This window comes from Polypterus senegalus, chromosome 6 (genome assembly GCF_016835505.1).
Source record: "Polypterus senegalus isolate Bchr_013 chromosome 6, ASM1683550v1, whole genome shotgun sequence".
NCBI classification, from domain to species: Eukaryota; Metazoa; Chordata; class Cladistia; order Polypteriformes; family Polypteridae; genus Polypterus; species Polypterus senegalus.
In genome coordinates this window covers 39,696,139-39,713,189 of record NC_053159.1, presented here as the reverse complement: position 1 = coordinate 39,713,189, position 17,051 = coordinate 39,696,139, and the positions used below count along the sequence as shown (strand labels likewise).

The 17,051-nt window shown below is 42.3% G+C and overlaps 1 protein-coding gene across 1 annotated transcript in view; it reads right to left on the bottom strand.

Annotated features, from left to right (window-relative positions):
• The window catches only part of stk17b (serine/threonine kinase 17b (apoptosis-inducing)), a 113,504-nt gene extending 101,100 nt beyond the window's left edge, over nt 1–12,404 (bottom strand). Inside the window, exon 1 of the mRNA XM_039755893.1 lies at nt 11,683–12,404. Coding sequence (XP_039611827.1) covers nt 11,683–11,804 — 122 coding nt within the window. The 5' untranslated portion in view covers nt 11,805–12,404. The remainder of the gene's footprint in view (nt 1–11,682) is intronic.
• Between the last annotated feature and the right edge of the window lie 4,647 nt (nt 12,405–17,051).

Genomic DNA, 17,051 nt, shown 5'->3' with positions numbered 1-17,051 from the left:
AGCTACGTGATTTAAATGTGATCTGCACTGAATCACACATGCAACGAGGTGCAGGATCAGAATCCACGAGGCCTGCTCAGCCACAAGGGCACAATGCTTGGTACATATCACTTCCTCTGCTCGGTACGCATGTGGCAGTAATGTGAGTGAGCAGACCACAGCAGGGATTGTGTGAAAGAACGAACCGACAGTGGAGTAGTGCAGCGCAAGCAGAGGTTAAAATATGAATGCCTTGGGTCTTCTGAGGGAGCCAACGACAACAACTGAGCTTTCACCATTCCAGAGCAGCAGTGCTTACACAGCAAATCCAGCACGTCACCATCTCAGGATATCCTCGCAGGATCAGCTAATAAAAGGGTGCATCGGGCCCCGCCAAGTTCAGGTCGGACAAGTAGGCATTTCAGAAGCTCAGCATGCAGACTTGCAAAATAGTTTCCACGCGTCTGTAAGAAAGCCACAGTGTCATTAGCAGACTGATGAGGACGCCTTCCTAAGCGGCCCGCCCAAGAGCGGCATGCAAGCCACAAGCCTGAACAACTAGCCTGCAGCCATTCATTAGATGTTGCACTTCTTTTCTTTTAGACAGTTTAGAGCTGCTCCACGGCCGTAACACTGCTGTGCCTGAAATGAAGAGCTCAATAGTTCGAGTGAGTGACACTTGCACTTGTACAGGTGTATCAGCGGCGAAAAGAAAAAACTGCTTATCTTGGAAACACGTCACGGTCTTTCTTAAGCAATCTCTTGCCACCGATGTCCTTTACCTCACAACATAAAAGAAAACTTTAATGTGAACTAATGCAAGCAGTTCAAGGAGCATATACCATAAAAAATGGCTCAGCTCACCCCAGGAGCTTTGTGAATAATCACTGATTCCTTACATTCCTTTTTTAATGCTGTTTTTAATACAAGTATTGAAAGTGCCCAGTGCTAAAGTAGCAGAAGAAACGTGGAGAAAAAAATAATACAAAAAGAAAAGCTAACAACACACACATGGATAGCCACACAACATGACAACCAGGGTTCACCAGAGTCTTCTTTCTGTCTTGTAGTGTCCATTAAAGAAAATGAGCAGAAGAATCAGAAATGAGGGCAGCCCACACGTGAGACATCTTCAGCTACGCTACCCGTTACTAATACAGTTTTACAATTACAGGCCGAAGATCTTTAATTTGAAATGCCTGGGACCAGAAGTACAAACCCAATTCCAAAAAAGTTGGGATGCAGTGTAAAATGTAAATAAAAACAGAATGCAATGATTTGCAAATCTCCTAAATCCGTACTTTACTCACAGTAGAACGTAGAAAACATATCAAATGTCAAATGTCATTTTATGATTTAATGAAAAATATTAGCTCATTTTGAATTTGATGGCAGCAACACATCTCAAAAAAGTTGGGATGGGAACAACAAAAGGTTGGAAAAGTGGTACAAATTTGCAACAAATTAGGTTAATTGGCATCAGGTCAGTAACATGATTGGGCATAAAAAGAGCATCTTAGAGAGGCAGAGTCCTTCAGAAGTAAAAAGGGCAGAGATTTACCAATCTGCAAAAAAACTGCATCAGCAAATTGCGGAACAGTTTCAGAATAATGTTCTTCAAGGTAAAAGTGTGAAGACTTTGAATATCTCATCATCTACAGTATATAATATCATCAAAAGACTTTCGAGAATCTGGAGAAATCTCTGTGCGCAAGGGACAAGGCCAAAAATCAATATTGGATACCTGTGGTCTTCAGGCGGCACTGCATTAAAAACAGGCCGGATTCTGTCATGGAACTCACAGCCTGGGCCCAAGAACACTTCCAGAAATCATCATCTGTGAACACAATTAGCTAGATCATCTACAAATGCAGGTTAAAACTCTATCATGCAAGGAAGAAGCCATATGTGAACATGATCCGGAAACACCCTTGTCTTTTCTAGGCCAAAGCTCATTTAAAATGGAAAACCGTTCTGTGGTCAGACGAATCGAAATTCTTTTTGTAGAACATGGACGTCATGTCCTCTGCACTAAAGAGGAGAGGGACCACTAGGCTGGTTATCAGCGTACAGTTCAAAAGCCTGCATCTCTGATGATATGGGGGTGCATTAGGGCCTATGGAATTGTCAGCTTGCACATCTGGAAAGGCACCGTCAATGCTGAAAGGTATATACAGGTTTTTAGAGCAACATATGCTCCCATCCAGACAACATCTTTTATAGGGAAGGCCTTACATATTTCAGCAAGATAATTCTAAACCTCATGCTACGTTTATTACAACAGCATGGCTTCGTAGTAGAAGAGCCTGGGTGCTGAACTGGCCAGCCTGCAGTCCAGACATTTCACCAGCTGAAAATGTATGCTGCATCATGAAAAATCGTAGAAATAAGATGCAAAATTGTTGAGCAGCTAGAATCTTATCTCTGTATTATAAAAAAAAAAAATTGTGGAAGGCTTGGAAGGAGACGATACGCGATTTTCTTGGAGATACTTTAACGTCTCATGAGACAAGGCTGTGGGACAAAAGAACAGCTGCTGTACAGGCTGTTAAATGATCGACGCGCAGCGCAACATGCAGATCACGCAGCTCGGTGGCAGCAGCTGCAAGCCAGCAGCTGATCCGACAGCATCTGCTTAGCATGCATTCTGACCCCCCTTCTCAACGCAAGCGGCAGAGATGTAAAGTGACTGACGCATAGCGCACCCCTTTGGGTGGATTAGGGTGTGGGCGAGTGAAGTGAGTATCAGATGGGACATTCCTCTCCTAGAGGTCCAGCTACTGGTCTCCTCAGTTCCCTGATGTTTATGGACTTGTTGTTAACAGAAGAGGGGATGCTACACAGTGGTAAACATGGCCCTGTCTCAAATGTTTTGAGATGTGTTGCTGCCACCAAATTAAAAATGACCTTATTCTTTTCTTAAAATGGCAGATTCTCTCTGTTTAAACATTTGATATGCTTTCTATGATCTGTTGTAATAGAATATGGGTTTATGGGATTTGCAAATCATTGTCATTCTGTTCTTATTTACATTTTACACAGTGTCCCAGCTTTTTTGGAATTGTGGTCGTGCACTGGATTATTTTTAGATTTTTTGAATGTTTGCACACACATAATGAGATATCCTGGGGACACCCTTGATCAAGAAGGGAAATGCAGCCAAACCAGCTAAATTTACATTTATTTGCTTGGCAGACGCTTTTATCCAAAGTGACTTACAAAAGAGTTGACCATAATTGAGTAACATTAGCATAGGGCCTGTTTGTTCAGCAAGTGTAGTACGAAAGGTAATAAAAGTTGATTGTCACAAGTGAAAAGATGGAATAACTAATAAATTTACAAACATAAATGACATCTCACTTGTATAAGCATGCATATCATCAAGCCTTTATTATAACGTATGTTGACATGACAAACAAACTAAAAGCTCAAAAGTGTTGAACAGGATGTACAGACCTCTACTTTTGCTCCCTTTTCAGAAGGCCAATGCTGCTTGTGTACCCTGAAGAATGTTTTCGGTTATTTGTCAATTTTTAAAATCGGCTACCTGTTGTCACTTCTCAGGCAACTGGCTGACAGGTCAGGTCTATCTCAACCAAGATTCACTCCATCATGCCCACCATTAACTGACCAGCAAGGTGCTGCATCAAGTTTTCATATGGCGTGGCTGTACAAATTGTACATAAAACATGTAACCAACATAAAAAAATCAATATGCAGCGGTATTTGTTTCTCCAAACAAAATCTGAGCACTTTACAGCACTCGTATTGCAATGAGGGCAGCTGCTTTTCTTCACTGTAGGCAGTGATGTTCTTTTAACGCACAGCACAGGTGGTGGAATTTTGCTACCAAAACCCCTGGGCAGCACACTGGAACTGCCACATACCATCTATCCAGTGTCACTGCTCTTAACAGGGGACCCCACCCGGGGACCCCAACCCCCAAAAATGCCTGATGGTTTATCAAATGATGTTTCTTGGTGCTCGCTGCTTCACAGAGGACTCCAACCCCAGTTGTCGATCAGGTGTCCTCACTTCATGGCGCTTCACGAAGAACAACACAAACCTCCCGGCTCAGAATCAAGAAATCCTTTTGGAATCTGGACATATGTTGCTTACATCCACTCAAAAAAAATGAAGATGGAACATAGATGGTGTCATGTTGACACGCAGAAAGTTTACAATTTTGGAGCATTTCGGATTAGGGATTCTCGATCTGTATTAAATAATTTTCTTCATTAATATTATAGTACTGGATTACTGACTATTTTTTTTGCTTTAAATGATGTCAGTTTTCTTGTCTGTTCAATTAAAATTTATTGTTGAATCGGGTGAAACATTTTTCAGCTTTAATAAATGAACACAGGTTATTTTTATAAAGATAAAAAAGTCTGTTAACTTATCAAAGTGATAATTTAGTAAACAACTGTAAATGACAAACCTGATTTGCGCAAGTATCAAGCTGTGAACAACCCAAATAGAAAAATCATGTTTGTGTGATCTTTAATACTTAAAAATTTAATCTTTAAAACAATACATCATCCTCATCATTAGCAATACAAGTTATGATAATTTAAGTGGCAAAGCTGCCATATAACCAATCTTCTTTTTAGGCTGAGAAAATAAAAATTGAGCCAGGATGTCTTGTAAGGTAACCTTGACTCTCATTTGTGTCCAAAGATCCAATGGTGTCCTTGGTTGTATTACTCATCTTCTGTCTCCGCCAAACATCTCCAGTACTCGCTGGACACTGGTGGTCAATTGCCCTGTAAGTGACACCGTTCACCTACAAGCTCGACCCATGATTCTCACCCATTCAACGGTGGATAAACTTGCAGCACTGAAGACTCAGAACTTACAGCAGCAGGCAGTGAGATGTCCTTTTGCTGCCAAAGGCAGTGCAGGTTTGAACAGATGGCATACGCCTTCAAAATCGCTGCTTATGCTGCCACTGGCACTGATTCAACTTCCAAGTTGCGGGAACTTATAAAGTTTGCTTTAGAGAATGAGGAGTCAAATTGATTTCATAGCTTTACATTTTGATGGGGCGAAGTTAAGTCCATAGCAGTGTGCTGGCAGATTCAAATTGACTAAAGTTGATTGGTCTTCAAAGGATTAGAAAGTGAACACGATATCATCTGCATATTCCAAAAATAATATCTCTCTATTATAAAAAAAAAAAATCCTGTGGAATGAATGACTAGGAGATGATACGTGATCTTCACGCTAAGATCACAAAAGACAAATAAAAAGAACCGCGAGACGAAAGAGACACAGATACAGGTGTTTCAGTGCATATAAAGTGTATAAAGGACAATATGTTATAAATGAAACGTCGACTAATAAAAGATCGCATTAGCACAAAAAATAGGAAATTAATCATGCTTTTAAAAAAGTTTGAAGAGCAGTGCAACAGCAGCGCGCACTCGCCTCCCCCCAAACCCCGCCATTCCCGCACCAGAACGCGAGCCGCAGTATACATCCTGCAAGAATGAATTTAACCATGCCGAATTAAAGGACAAATATTGTTTTTACAATGTCACGCGAGACCAGGCAGTGAGCCATCATTTAAAACAAGTCCACAGACATCTAACCTAGCAGTTGTGGGATTGCTTTTGCCAGACAAGCATCATGTGCTCCCAGCTCTTAAAACAATGACATGCAACAAGCAGAACAGGCAGCTCACAAGCAGCAAAAAGACAGCAGATGATCCGACGGCATCTCCTTAGCGTTCAGCAGCTCTCCCCAATTCACAACACGAGCAACGTTACACGTCTGGCGAGAAAGAGATGTAAACACGCACGCGGCCGGAAAGAAAGGACAAGTATTGTTTTTACAAAAGTTTTTAAAGTAAAAGTGAAAATAATGTATATGTAACAATTCCCAAGAAAATGACAATCTCTTTAAATTGTATATCTGGCAAAGGTAAAGTCATCCCTGATGGAGTATCACAGGAATTGTGGGAAAGAGGGTGCTTTCATCGGATTAGCGCTATTTTAGATGTGGAATGGCCAAATGGAGGAGGCAGCTTAATGAATGAGGTCTCCATCATATTATGTGATATCATCTAATGTGAAATTCTACTCCGTACTTCTAGAAATTTTGTTTTTATACTGTACTGAGGCTTACTTGTGTTCCGTTCTGTGTATTGTATTGACCCCCTTCTTTTTGACACCCACTGCACGCCAAACCTACCTGGAAAGGGGTCTCTCTTTGAACTGCTTTTCCCAAGGTTTCTTCAATTTTTTTTGGGAGTTTTTTCTGGTCTTCTTAGAGGGTCAAAGCTGGGGGCTGTCAGGAGGCAGGGCCTGTTAAAGCCCATTGCAGCACTTCTTGTGTGATTTTGGGCTATACAAAAAATACACTGTATTGTATTGTATATCTGGTAAACCAAACATCGGGGTGGGTGAGCGAAGCCCCCTAGTCTTTATATATAATATGCTACCATGGCTGTTCATTTGTCTGTCCAGGATTTTAAATCAGCTGTGGTTCGCAAACCGTTGGACCTAATGACCTGAAGTTTAGTACACATATACTACGTGACGTTTGCTGTCCGCTTTTTGGGTGATGATTGACCTCCAAGGTTATCCCTCTTTTTATTTTTATTTTATTGTAGAATCAACTCTCGGCAGCGCACAGCAGGGCGGGCGTGCGGCACATGTGTACAGGCACCATTCTCATCCCAACCACCTTCACCATCACTTCCTCTACCTCTTCATATCTTAAATCATACTTGAGGCAGACTGAAGACTTAAGTGCGAGCTTAAGTGAAAAATTAAGGGATACGTACTAAATAATTGTAACACAAACACTGACTTAAAGAGTTTTAACGTGAAAAGATGTCGACAAAAGAGGGGGAAGAAGCAGGCCGCTAGGGTGGAGAAAAGAAGAGCTGCTCAGAAAGAAGCAAGTGTATCAACCTCTGAGCAAACGAATGCTAAACGTACAGAGAAAGGGCATGAAAACTGTGAACGCTCAAGTCAAGTGTATTCACTGCATGGTATCGTGCAGTGCGCCGTTACTGGTATCAATATAATTGGTAAATTAAAAGCAATCTGATTTTCAAGTATGCCTGGAAACTAGCTGTATGCTCGATTATAGAGAGGCCAATAGGATTTAGCTGCAGACAGGCACTCTCGGACTGGAAGCTGCCACTCGGACATTCAGACTCTATAATCGCACACAGCTGCATCCTGGTACAAGACCCTGCCAGTGACTGCTTGATCACTCATCTTCGAAGAATGAGACTATAACTGTTATAATGCTTCAGTTCATGGCGTTTAGTTTTCCTAAATATGAGGCACATTCAAAAAGACTGGATTAAGATTACATCAGCAGTATTTATTTTTTTTTTTATTAAATATCTCATTTGTTGCATGCATAAACTAATCAAGTTCAGCGCATCAAAGAAGAAAACCTCGGATTTAATGCTGCACTCACAAGATATTGGAGTTTTTGGAGGTCCAACTTGTGACATTTCATCTTCCCACTTCAATGGGTTCACAAGTTTCTGGTCATTTTTTTTGTGAGAAACACAAAGTCTCTGTTTATTTGTTACTTGGGCTGCAAGAAGAGCAATTAAAGATGAACTATAGTTTTTTATACTCCTAAAAAGGAAATGAAACGTTCTAAGGTGTACTGCGTCACTCCAAATCCAATTCAGCCACATAAATTCAATTTCTGGCTGAGCAGGTTAAATTTACACACCTGGCTAAGGTGAAAGGTCAGCACTACATCAAAACTCAGAGAATTCCTATTGGTCGACCGACCTTGTAGGACGTTCACATGAAATTTCTGACTCTAAAACTCGGATTTCCCAAACACAGCATGAGAGTGTTTGAGACTTCATATTGTCTCAATGAAGCTTGAGGTCTCTTGAATAACATTAACTGCATTTAACTTTGAGTCGTGTCTCACAAACATCACTCATAAAGACTCAGCAATGAAAGCAGATGATGGGCAATGCTGTGAATAAGAACATTCATTACTCAGTTATTATTATATGATCTGAGTTACCCTACATTGCCATGGTGAGAAAGTGGAAATGTGCAAATGTAAAAATTAATTAGAAATCATAACTACTGCCAAACTTTTATAACACACCATTAGGGGTGATGACAAAAATAACTGATTAAGGAAAAACTTCAATGTATTCAGTGGGAACAGAACATGGATGTCTTGAATGAAAGGTAGGCATGCTAACCACTCCACTGCCATCACAGCCTGCATGCCACCGTTTGTACGTATTTCTTGCCAATCACTCCAACCCCAAACAAGTCCTGCCGCCCTCCCCGCTGCACAAATCCAACCTCGTAGGGCAGCACGTCTAAAAGGTATACGTTCAAAACCTAATGTATGGTGAGAAGTACCTGTGTCGGGCCAGGTCTGGCTGGAGAGCACGCACTGGTACCGCTCGTTGCCACACCCAACACACAAGGAAACAGTGCGGGATCCTGGTTGACAGCCCCCCAGACAGACACATGTTCCAGGCAGACACATGGTCCAGTCCCTCCCTCCAGAAATGACCCTCTAACTGCTACAGCCAGGTGTTACGTGAACATCCCCTTGGCCTGGTCCAGATTCTCGGGTCCTCAACAATGAAGATCTTGTGAGCGGATCACCCTCGGGGAAACGCGCCACATGGTCGTAGTGCCATAACTGACGCTCCCTCACAATGCAGGTAACGTGCCTCATTCGGGACTCCATGAGCAACCGCTTGTTTGACACAAAGTCAAACCTACGGTACCCAAGGATTTTCCGGAGAGACACAGTACCAAAGGAGTCCAGTCTTCATCTCAGGTCACTGGATAGCGTCCATGTCTCACAATCATATAGCAAGACAGGAAGCACCAGGACTCTAAAGACTTCATCCTTTTACATAGATATCGGTAGCACCACACACCCCTTTTCAGCGACCTCATGACCCTCCATGCTCTCCCAATCCGTCTACTGACTTCATAGGAAGAGTCACCAGAGACATGAATGTCACTGCCGAGGTAAGTAAACCTCTCGACAAGCTTGACACTCTCTCTGCAGAAAGACACACTGCTGATGGCTGTCATTATGGGCCTGGCTCTTGGTTTTTGTCCAGGACACTCGCAAGCCCAGACACTCAGACTCCATTCTCAGTCTCTCGAGAGTCCCGATCTGCAAAGATCACAGGATTCTTCGGAGTTTATCTGAGGTAAGTGATACAACCCCGGGGTGAGAGCGGGTGCTGTCACTAAGAGTAGCGTCTCTTTTTCCACTTATAATGGCAAGAAGATGCCAAGTGAGGGCAATTGACTCCACCCCTTCTGGTTAGTCTATAAAAGAACGGACGCCCCAGAGAGAGCCATCTCAATCTGCATGAAAACGGAGGTCCCAGAAAAGGCCCATTCTACCAAAGTGTTAACCGCGGAGAGTCACAAAGACTTCTTCTTACCTCTGTGATCTTGTTTGCCTTTTGCACCATCAAGCACCTGAATAATATTTCAAATGGGATTAAACGGACCAACCCAACGACTCCTTGACTCTCGTCCAGAATGTAAAGAAAGTATTATGATTGGGCCAAAATTTGAACATTTTAAGGAATTCAAACATTTCTGGCATCCTGTGTACAATTTCACCACATTCAGAGTAATGTGTATGCAGTGATAATGTGCGTCTTTTGGACACCATTACTCAAAAACAAACCCTACAGCACAAACATCATTCAGCACAGTTGTTAACACTGGAACACACCAGAAACGTGCAGAGTTTAACCAGAATCACTCCTCTGGAAAATGAAATGTTTAATTTAATTCTGTTTAATTTAACTGCTGAAAAAGCTCTCCAGATAACCATCAAATTATTTTTTTTAATCATTGATAAATTTCAAAATCACAGCTTTATGCAGGGAATCTCATGTGTTGCATTTATTTTATTTTTAGGATTCTAGACTTTCACTCATAACCTCAATGAGACGGACAGATGAAACATTTGCTTTACTTTCATGGAACAATTTACAATAAAAGGCACAACTAACCTTTTATGTTATAAAGGAATTGAAGTATTTTTTAAGCACCTTCAATATTTTGTTGGGAACAATTTAAAAAAAAAAAAAAGCATTCACAAAAACTACACCATCTTATTTGCATAAAATGTCACTTGGGAGACGTGAATTCTTCCTCACACACACACACAGAGGTATTTTTTGTCCCTGTACTGCCTTGTAATGTAAGCTCTCTGACAGCCAAACAACGCATCAGAAATGCTGCCCAGGTAGCTGCAGTTATTTTCTTCAGGCAGGAATGAGCTTAGCGAGATTAGCTGATGGCCAGGCACAGTAATGTGACGTAGGGACAAACCAATCCATAGAGAAGAAGACGGCAACGAGGGGAGGCCAGGACTGTGGCTTTTAGACAGCGAGACGCCTGCACATTACATTCACATGCCTGGATCTGAAGTGTGGCACAGCACACTGAAAGTTCTCAAACTATTTGGATTCTTGGAAAACCAAGGGAAGGGCACTAACAATTAAAGGTGACTCACACCACACCACATATGTTAAGTTGTATAAGGCCCGAATATTCCATTGAACCGAACAAAAATCTAACCCTGCTACATTCCTGTACTAAAAGCTGCACTGCACTTCTTATTTCTCTACATGAATTACATCGCCTTTCTCGGTTTCCTGTAAATAACCAAACCTATAGCCAGTGGTGCTGGGAAAGGCTTCAACTCATCTAACCTTGAACTGGACAAAGTGTATATGGAGAGGGGACAGATGGTTAATGGGTCTTCTCATTGGGTACAGATTCCTTCAAAACTCTTGGTAGGCACACACGCTTCTATTATAATTGCAATTTTTGTCAACAGTGGAAGTTTAAATCACCCATAGTCTTGAATCAATAACTGATAAAATTGTGACCATACAGTGGCAGTGAAGACACAGATGCTCTTTGCCCAGACAGACACCAGCTACACAGATCACGGCCAATTTCCTACACAGATTAATCAGCTTTTTCTTAATTTGGCCCAATGAGGTGCTGTAGGAGCAAAAGGGCCTGACCATACAGTGCTGGCAACAGCAAATTCACACCCAGCTGGTGCAGGTCTGGGGCTGAGTGACTCACCAGAGACTAGGAGCCCAACTGATCAAAATGGGACAACAGGTGAAGCAGCAAGTGTACAGTGGGCTTCTTACTTCAGAACCACAAAGCAGGCATCATCGCATGATCAACAAGAAAAGAAGCTTAAGCTCAACTGCAGGTCATTTGCCACACACATGGCTTTCCCTAAACAACAGCCCTGAAGTGCTCTTCACTTCCTTACAGCTCCAGACCTACTGCACATAATTACAATTGTCAATGTGCGGAAACCTTTCAGATCTCACCGTTAAAACTCTTCTCACCAATTATCCGCATCGCCCGATCTTTAATGGAACAGCGGGCATAAGCTTCATCATTTTAAGCACCAGCTCCTCTCTGAGCCCCTTTCTACTAAGCTACACGCCAAAAACAGGAGGAAATCTCAGAAAGCTTCCTTTTCCATTGAAATAATTGCGGTGCCGCGGTCTACGAGTTCAAATCAATCGTCTTAAAGTGGATTGAACGAGAGGACAGGCGGTGGGGTCGGAGGCCACCCGGCAGACTGACAGGGCGGTTAGATTGGCTGGAGGTGGAGGGGGTCTGAGGAAAACACGCAAGGTGGAGTAGATGGAGCGAAACAGCACATGCTTACCTGCCCAGCTCGTTGGCGGTCAACTCATACTGGCTCTCCAGACTGTCCGTCCTAATGCAGGTCTGGATGTCCGTCAACAGCCCCAGCGCCGCGGCCTTGCTGTCTGCCCTCTTCCGCAACATTTCCTCGGACTTCCCACTTCAATTCTCACTTAAGCAGCTCGTGCAGGGCGACTGTTATGATCTTTGCTTTCGGCGATCACTGAAAATAAACTCACAACTTTTGCTCCACAAGCGCCGCTGCAGAATGCTGTGGTATTAATGGAACTTGAGATGCTTTCTTCTCGGAGCTTTTAGATTTTTTTTCAAGACGGAAACACTTCGAAAGCTACTGATTCTTTTTTTATGTATTTATTTTTGTATATTGAAATTGCTTTTTTATTTGACACTCCCCTAAACAAATGAGTTCTTACTTCCAGATGTTTACGATCCCTTCTATCCTCGAGGCCGCGAACGAACTTCTCGATGCGCTCCGAAGTGTTTCGTTTGAAAGCGCAACTCAAGTGCCAACATTATCTCCGCCTTTTCCGCGTGGCCAATCAGAGCGAGCCGCTGACGTCACTGCAAGACCTTTCCCTCCGCCACCTGGTGGCCAAGGTAACAAGTGAGCGAATGTACGTGAGCAGCCGCGCGCTGTTGCTGGGAGGGTCTGCAGCCTGACCCCTCTTCGAGGTCTGACCATCAAATTCCAAACATTCGTCTGCAGTGTATTGGTAAGTAGCGTGCAGCTCTTAGGCAACTCAGAGCGCCATACACATTTAAAATAAAAACCGTTAAAATGACATAATGCAGTGCATACACACAAAAAACACAAGTCAGCCTCTGGACACATTGAAGCAAATCATGTTTTCATTTTTTGGATGTTCTTCAGATTGTTACAAAGTAGGAGTAGTTGGCAGCCTTTTGTTGGGGCAGAAAATAAAACTTCCTCCTCACCGCCGTATCTTCGCCATTGTGACAAGTGGCAGCGGCCTTAAGGCATTTGCAGAATGTATCCTGGCACTGGAATTCGTACAGTTATGTGTAAAAAAACAAAAAAAAAGCCTTTTTTTATTAGTTTTTTTTTAACACACAGTTTTCAAGTTGTCCACAGACAGACCTATGGTCCAATATGCATGTTTTTCAAACATAGTTTGCGTGAGCAGATAAAGGGATACTCTTTAAGTATGCAGCACAGAAATATAATCTTACCTCCTAACGAACCTGCATATGTTCTCCTGAATCTTGGACACATTGCTGCAGTCCACTGCCTTTCTGTTTATGCAGGCTCAGGAAACCTTGGTTAAGTTGTTTAGGGGAAGTAAAGTCATTGTGCAGCTACTAGATAATCTGACAGGGGCCATGTCATCTGTAATGCTGATCTTCTTTCAAGTGCATTGTCATGTGTACACACAGCACAATGACATTTTTATTTGCTTTGTGTGTTGCTCACAGTTTGGTATTAGTAGGACAATTCAAATGACAGGCAGTGATTACAACACCAGACAATAAACATTACATTTGTAAGTGCACACAAATTGTGTGTGCTCATGAGGATGACCTTATGAATGCTTGTGTGTAGCCAGCTGACTCCAAATGTACAGCATTGGTTGGGAGGTTTTATGGTCCTGTACCAAATACCAGCTCAGAACAGGCAAAATAAGTGATGGATTTAATAAAACCTTTTGGTTTATGCTTTAACAACAAAGTATGTGTTATAAAGTACTGTACAGTACAGTGGTGTGTTATACAATAAAAAGTTTTTGCCCCTTCCTGGTATCCTCTGTCTTTACAATATTTTACACAATGAATGGTCTCAGACCTTTAGATAAAGTGCAATAAGGGAGAAGGGGTACTTGAGTGAATGCGCCATACAGGTTTTAAATCATTATTTTGTTTATTCTACAAACAAAGTTCTCTAACACATGTGAAAGAGTAACTTTCCCCATACTTTCCATATTTGATTGCAGCAATAACTCCAAGTGAATTCTTCCTATAATTTGATATCATATGTTTTCCTGTTGAAGAATTGTAGCCCACTCTTCGTTGCTCAGACCCATTGGTAGGTTTGCGAGTGTCAAATGCTTGTTTCAGCAACTCCATTGGATTGAAGTCAGAAATTTGACCAAGTAAACTCTAAACCTATAATTTTGCAGTTCTGATACATTCGGTTGTAAACTTACTTTTGTGTTTTGAGTCTTTGACCTGCTGCATAACTCAATTATGCTTTAGCTTTAGACCACGGTTTGATGACCAGACATTCTACTCAAGAATTTTCTGGCAAAGGGTGGAATTCAAGGCTACTTCAATAATGGCGATAAATCATCCTGGTTCTGAGGCAGCAAAGCACCTCAACACCATCACATCATAAACCCCCCGTTGTATGGCAGGTATGGTGTTCTTAACTGTTGAACGCTGTATTAGTTTTATGACAGACAGAGTGGCATCTGTGTCATCCAGAGTTTTACGTTTGACATGTCTGCCCATAGAATATTATTCAAAGAGGCATGGAGATCATTCAGGTGTTTCTTTGCATAGCAGATGTTTCTGTTTACTACCTCCCCATGAATCACATCTTTACTAAGTCTCATTTTTCTTATGGAGTTATGAACACAGAGTTTAACTGAGGCTAGTGAGGCCTGCCGTTCTTTGGAAGATCTTCTGGAAAGATTTTCTGGGATCCTTCTTCAATGAGTTGTCACTGTGTCCTTGAGATAATTGTGGTAGGCCAGCTTGCATGGGATAATTCACCACTGTTACAAATGTTCTTTGGAGACAGTGGCTTTTGTTGTGTTGTGGTGGAGTCCCAGGACCTTAGAAATGCCAGTTACTCCAAGGTATGCAATGATGTCTCTTGAATTCCCCAATCGTATAGGTGCTGCCATGGTTATCAACCCACCAAATCCAGCATATACTGCTACAATTATTGAGCTTCCATCATTACTACCTGCTTTTGCCTGTCAGTCTCCAATTTCAATTTCAGTTGATATTTATTTTGGCCCACGCACTAACAATCTGAACCTTTGGCACCAGTCTCCAACTTTGCACTGGAGATTATACCTCAGACTTTGCCCTGACCGCTCAGCCTGGACTTCCAGGTCCTGCCTCCACCACCCAGTCTGGACCACCTGCCTTTGCTGCCCAGCCCAAGCCTAGCACATTCCCAGTAAGGGAGGATTATGAGTTGCTGACTGCATTTCCAGGATGGAGGTGCCATTACGCCTTCCAATGCATTCCGAGGAGTGGGTACTTTTGTATCTTTTACCAGGTCTTCAGGAGGAGGCGACTCTGAGTTGCTGTTGTTATTTGAGTCAGCATTGTCTCAACACATGAGAGCTCTAAAAGCCTGAGATTTGTCAAAAGCATCTCACCAAAGAAGTGTTCAAAGATCCAAGAGGTGAGCATACACTTCCTGTTAGCTTGTTTATTTCAGCCCAGTGCCTGGTAATGGTCTGCTCATCTTGATTGTCCCAGCCAGGCGATAATCTTTGCGCATCTATGTCTTCCTACCTGGGCAGTGGTCTTCATGTCTCATCCCCACGCCTTCTTCTGTTAATGGTCTCCTCCTCTCATCTTTGTCACCAAGAAAAGACCTGTTCTTTTTCAAAACTTAGCTTAACATTAAGGGGTGTGCAGAATCCACCACTTAATGAGGGGGCTATGCTGCGTTTCAGTCTAATTTGCATTCATGGCTCAAGCACGGTTTCTTTGTTCTTTTCTTTTTCCAAATATTATTTTTTTGTAATTTTATTTTTGCTTACATTTTGTGCATTATTATTGTTTGGTTTGCTGTATTTTGTTTTTGTTTAGTGTCTTAGTTATCTGCCCTGTCACATTTGTGTGGTGCCTAAGGAGGCAAGGCCACCTAATCATACAGCTGGGTTGTTGGTCCTAGCAAGTTTTTAAAGGAAAACTACACCATACTGCAGCTTCAGTGTCCAGTATCCTGACTTGATGACTACTTGCATCATTCATCCATGGTTAGTGTAATTCATATTTGTGGAGGACCAGTGATTGTCCTGGTAGCTTTGGGCACAAGGCAGGATCAAACAAAGGAAGGGTGACATCTTCCAAATAGTCATCTATGGATTGAGGAACCAGGGGCATTGGTGAGTTGGCCATAATTATTGCTGGACTGTCAGGCCCTCATCCCTGTACTGTCTCCAGTGCCAGATTTACGTATGAGCAATATGGATAGACAACACAGTATGGCACGGGGGATCTAACATCAAAAAAATGTGAATGGTGATTACCACCTGAGTCAGTCAATGCATTAGGGGTGCTGTTTTTGAAGTTTAAGGGCACTATGGACACCAAGAGAGAATCCCAGTTATCAAAGTCTAATACTGACTATCAGCTATGGACACAGAGGGGTGCCGGCATGTCCCCCTACCTAGGGCTCAAAATGAGTATATTCTTACAGTTGGCTCTGACAGTCTCAGCTTATGCTGAGGTCACATGTTAAGATGGAAAACATTCAATGTGTTCTGTGGTCAGTGCTGGGGCCTCGTGTGTAGACGGTGCATACACACAAAAATGTTGCATACTCCCGTTTCCACTCACACTTTGCGATGTATAAAAAACTGAACTTGGCATAAAGCCACGCACATCCTCACGACAGCCTCTCCCCTCGCATATGCATTTTTCTGCTAGGTTTTGCAAACTCGTGACACCCAGCATCAAAGCAGTGCTACTGTTTCTGTGTGGATCCCTTTTTTCAGATTCACATCAGTAATGCAGGAATTATCTAATACACCAAATTGAATTGCATATTGTTTACAAATTTAATTCAATTGATTGTAATCATTCTGAAACAATATAGGGGTGCATGGAATGAACAAACTATTCCAAATACCATAGCTGCTTTAGCATTGTTGCTCTCAGTGCACCACTCGAGTATCTTAACCCACTGTATGTGTGTGGTATCAAAGCTGCACGGCAGCTGATCAGAAAGCTCTAAGGCGGGTTGTGTCGAGAGTGCAGAGGATTATCAGGATACAGCTTCCAGCCCTGGAAGACATTTATAGCACACACTGCCTAAGGAAAGCCACCAGCATCTGCATGGATTAAACTCAGCCACAGTCTATTTGAACTTCCTCGTATCTGGCAAATGCTTCAGAGCCGTTCCTGCATGGACCATGAGGCTCAGAAACAGTTTCATCCCTAAAGCTACAAACAGGTTCAATCAGTCCATCAAATTCTCCCAGTAGAACTGCTTGTAGTTATAATTACACCTACCTCACTGTAAACGTGCACTACAACTGTAACACTGCACACCCTGAGCCACTTTATGAACCATTTGCACTAGCTGCACTGTATATACTTGTTTATTGTAATTATGCTTTCATATTGTATATTTTTCATTGTTTTTTCTTTGTTATTGTGTCATTT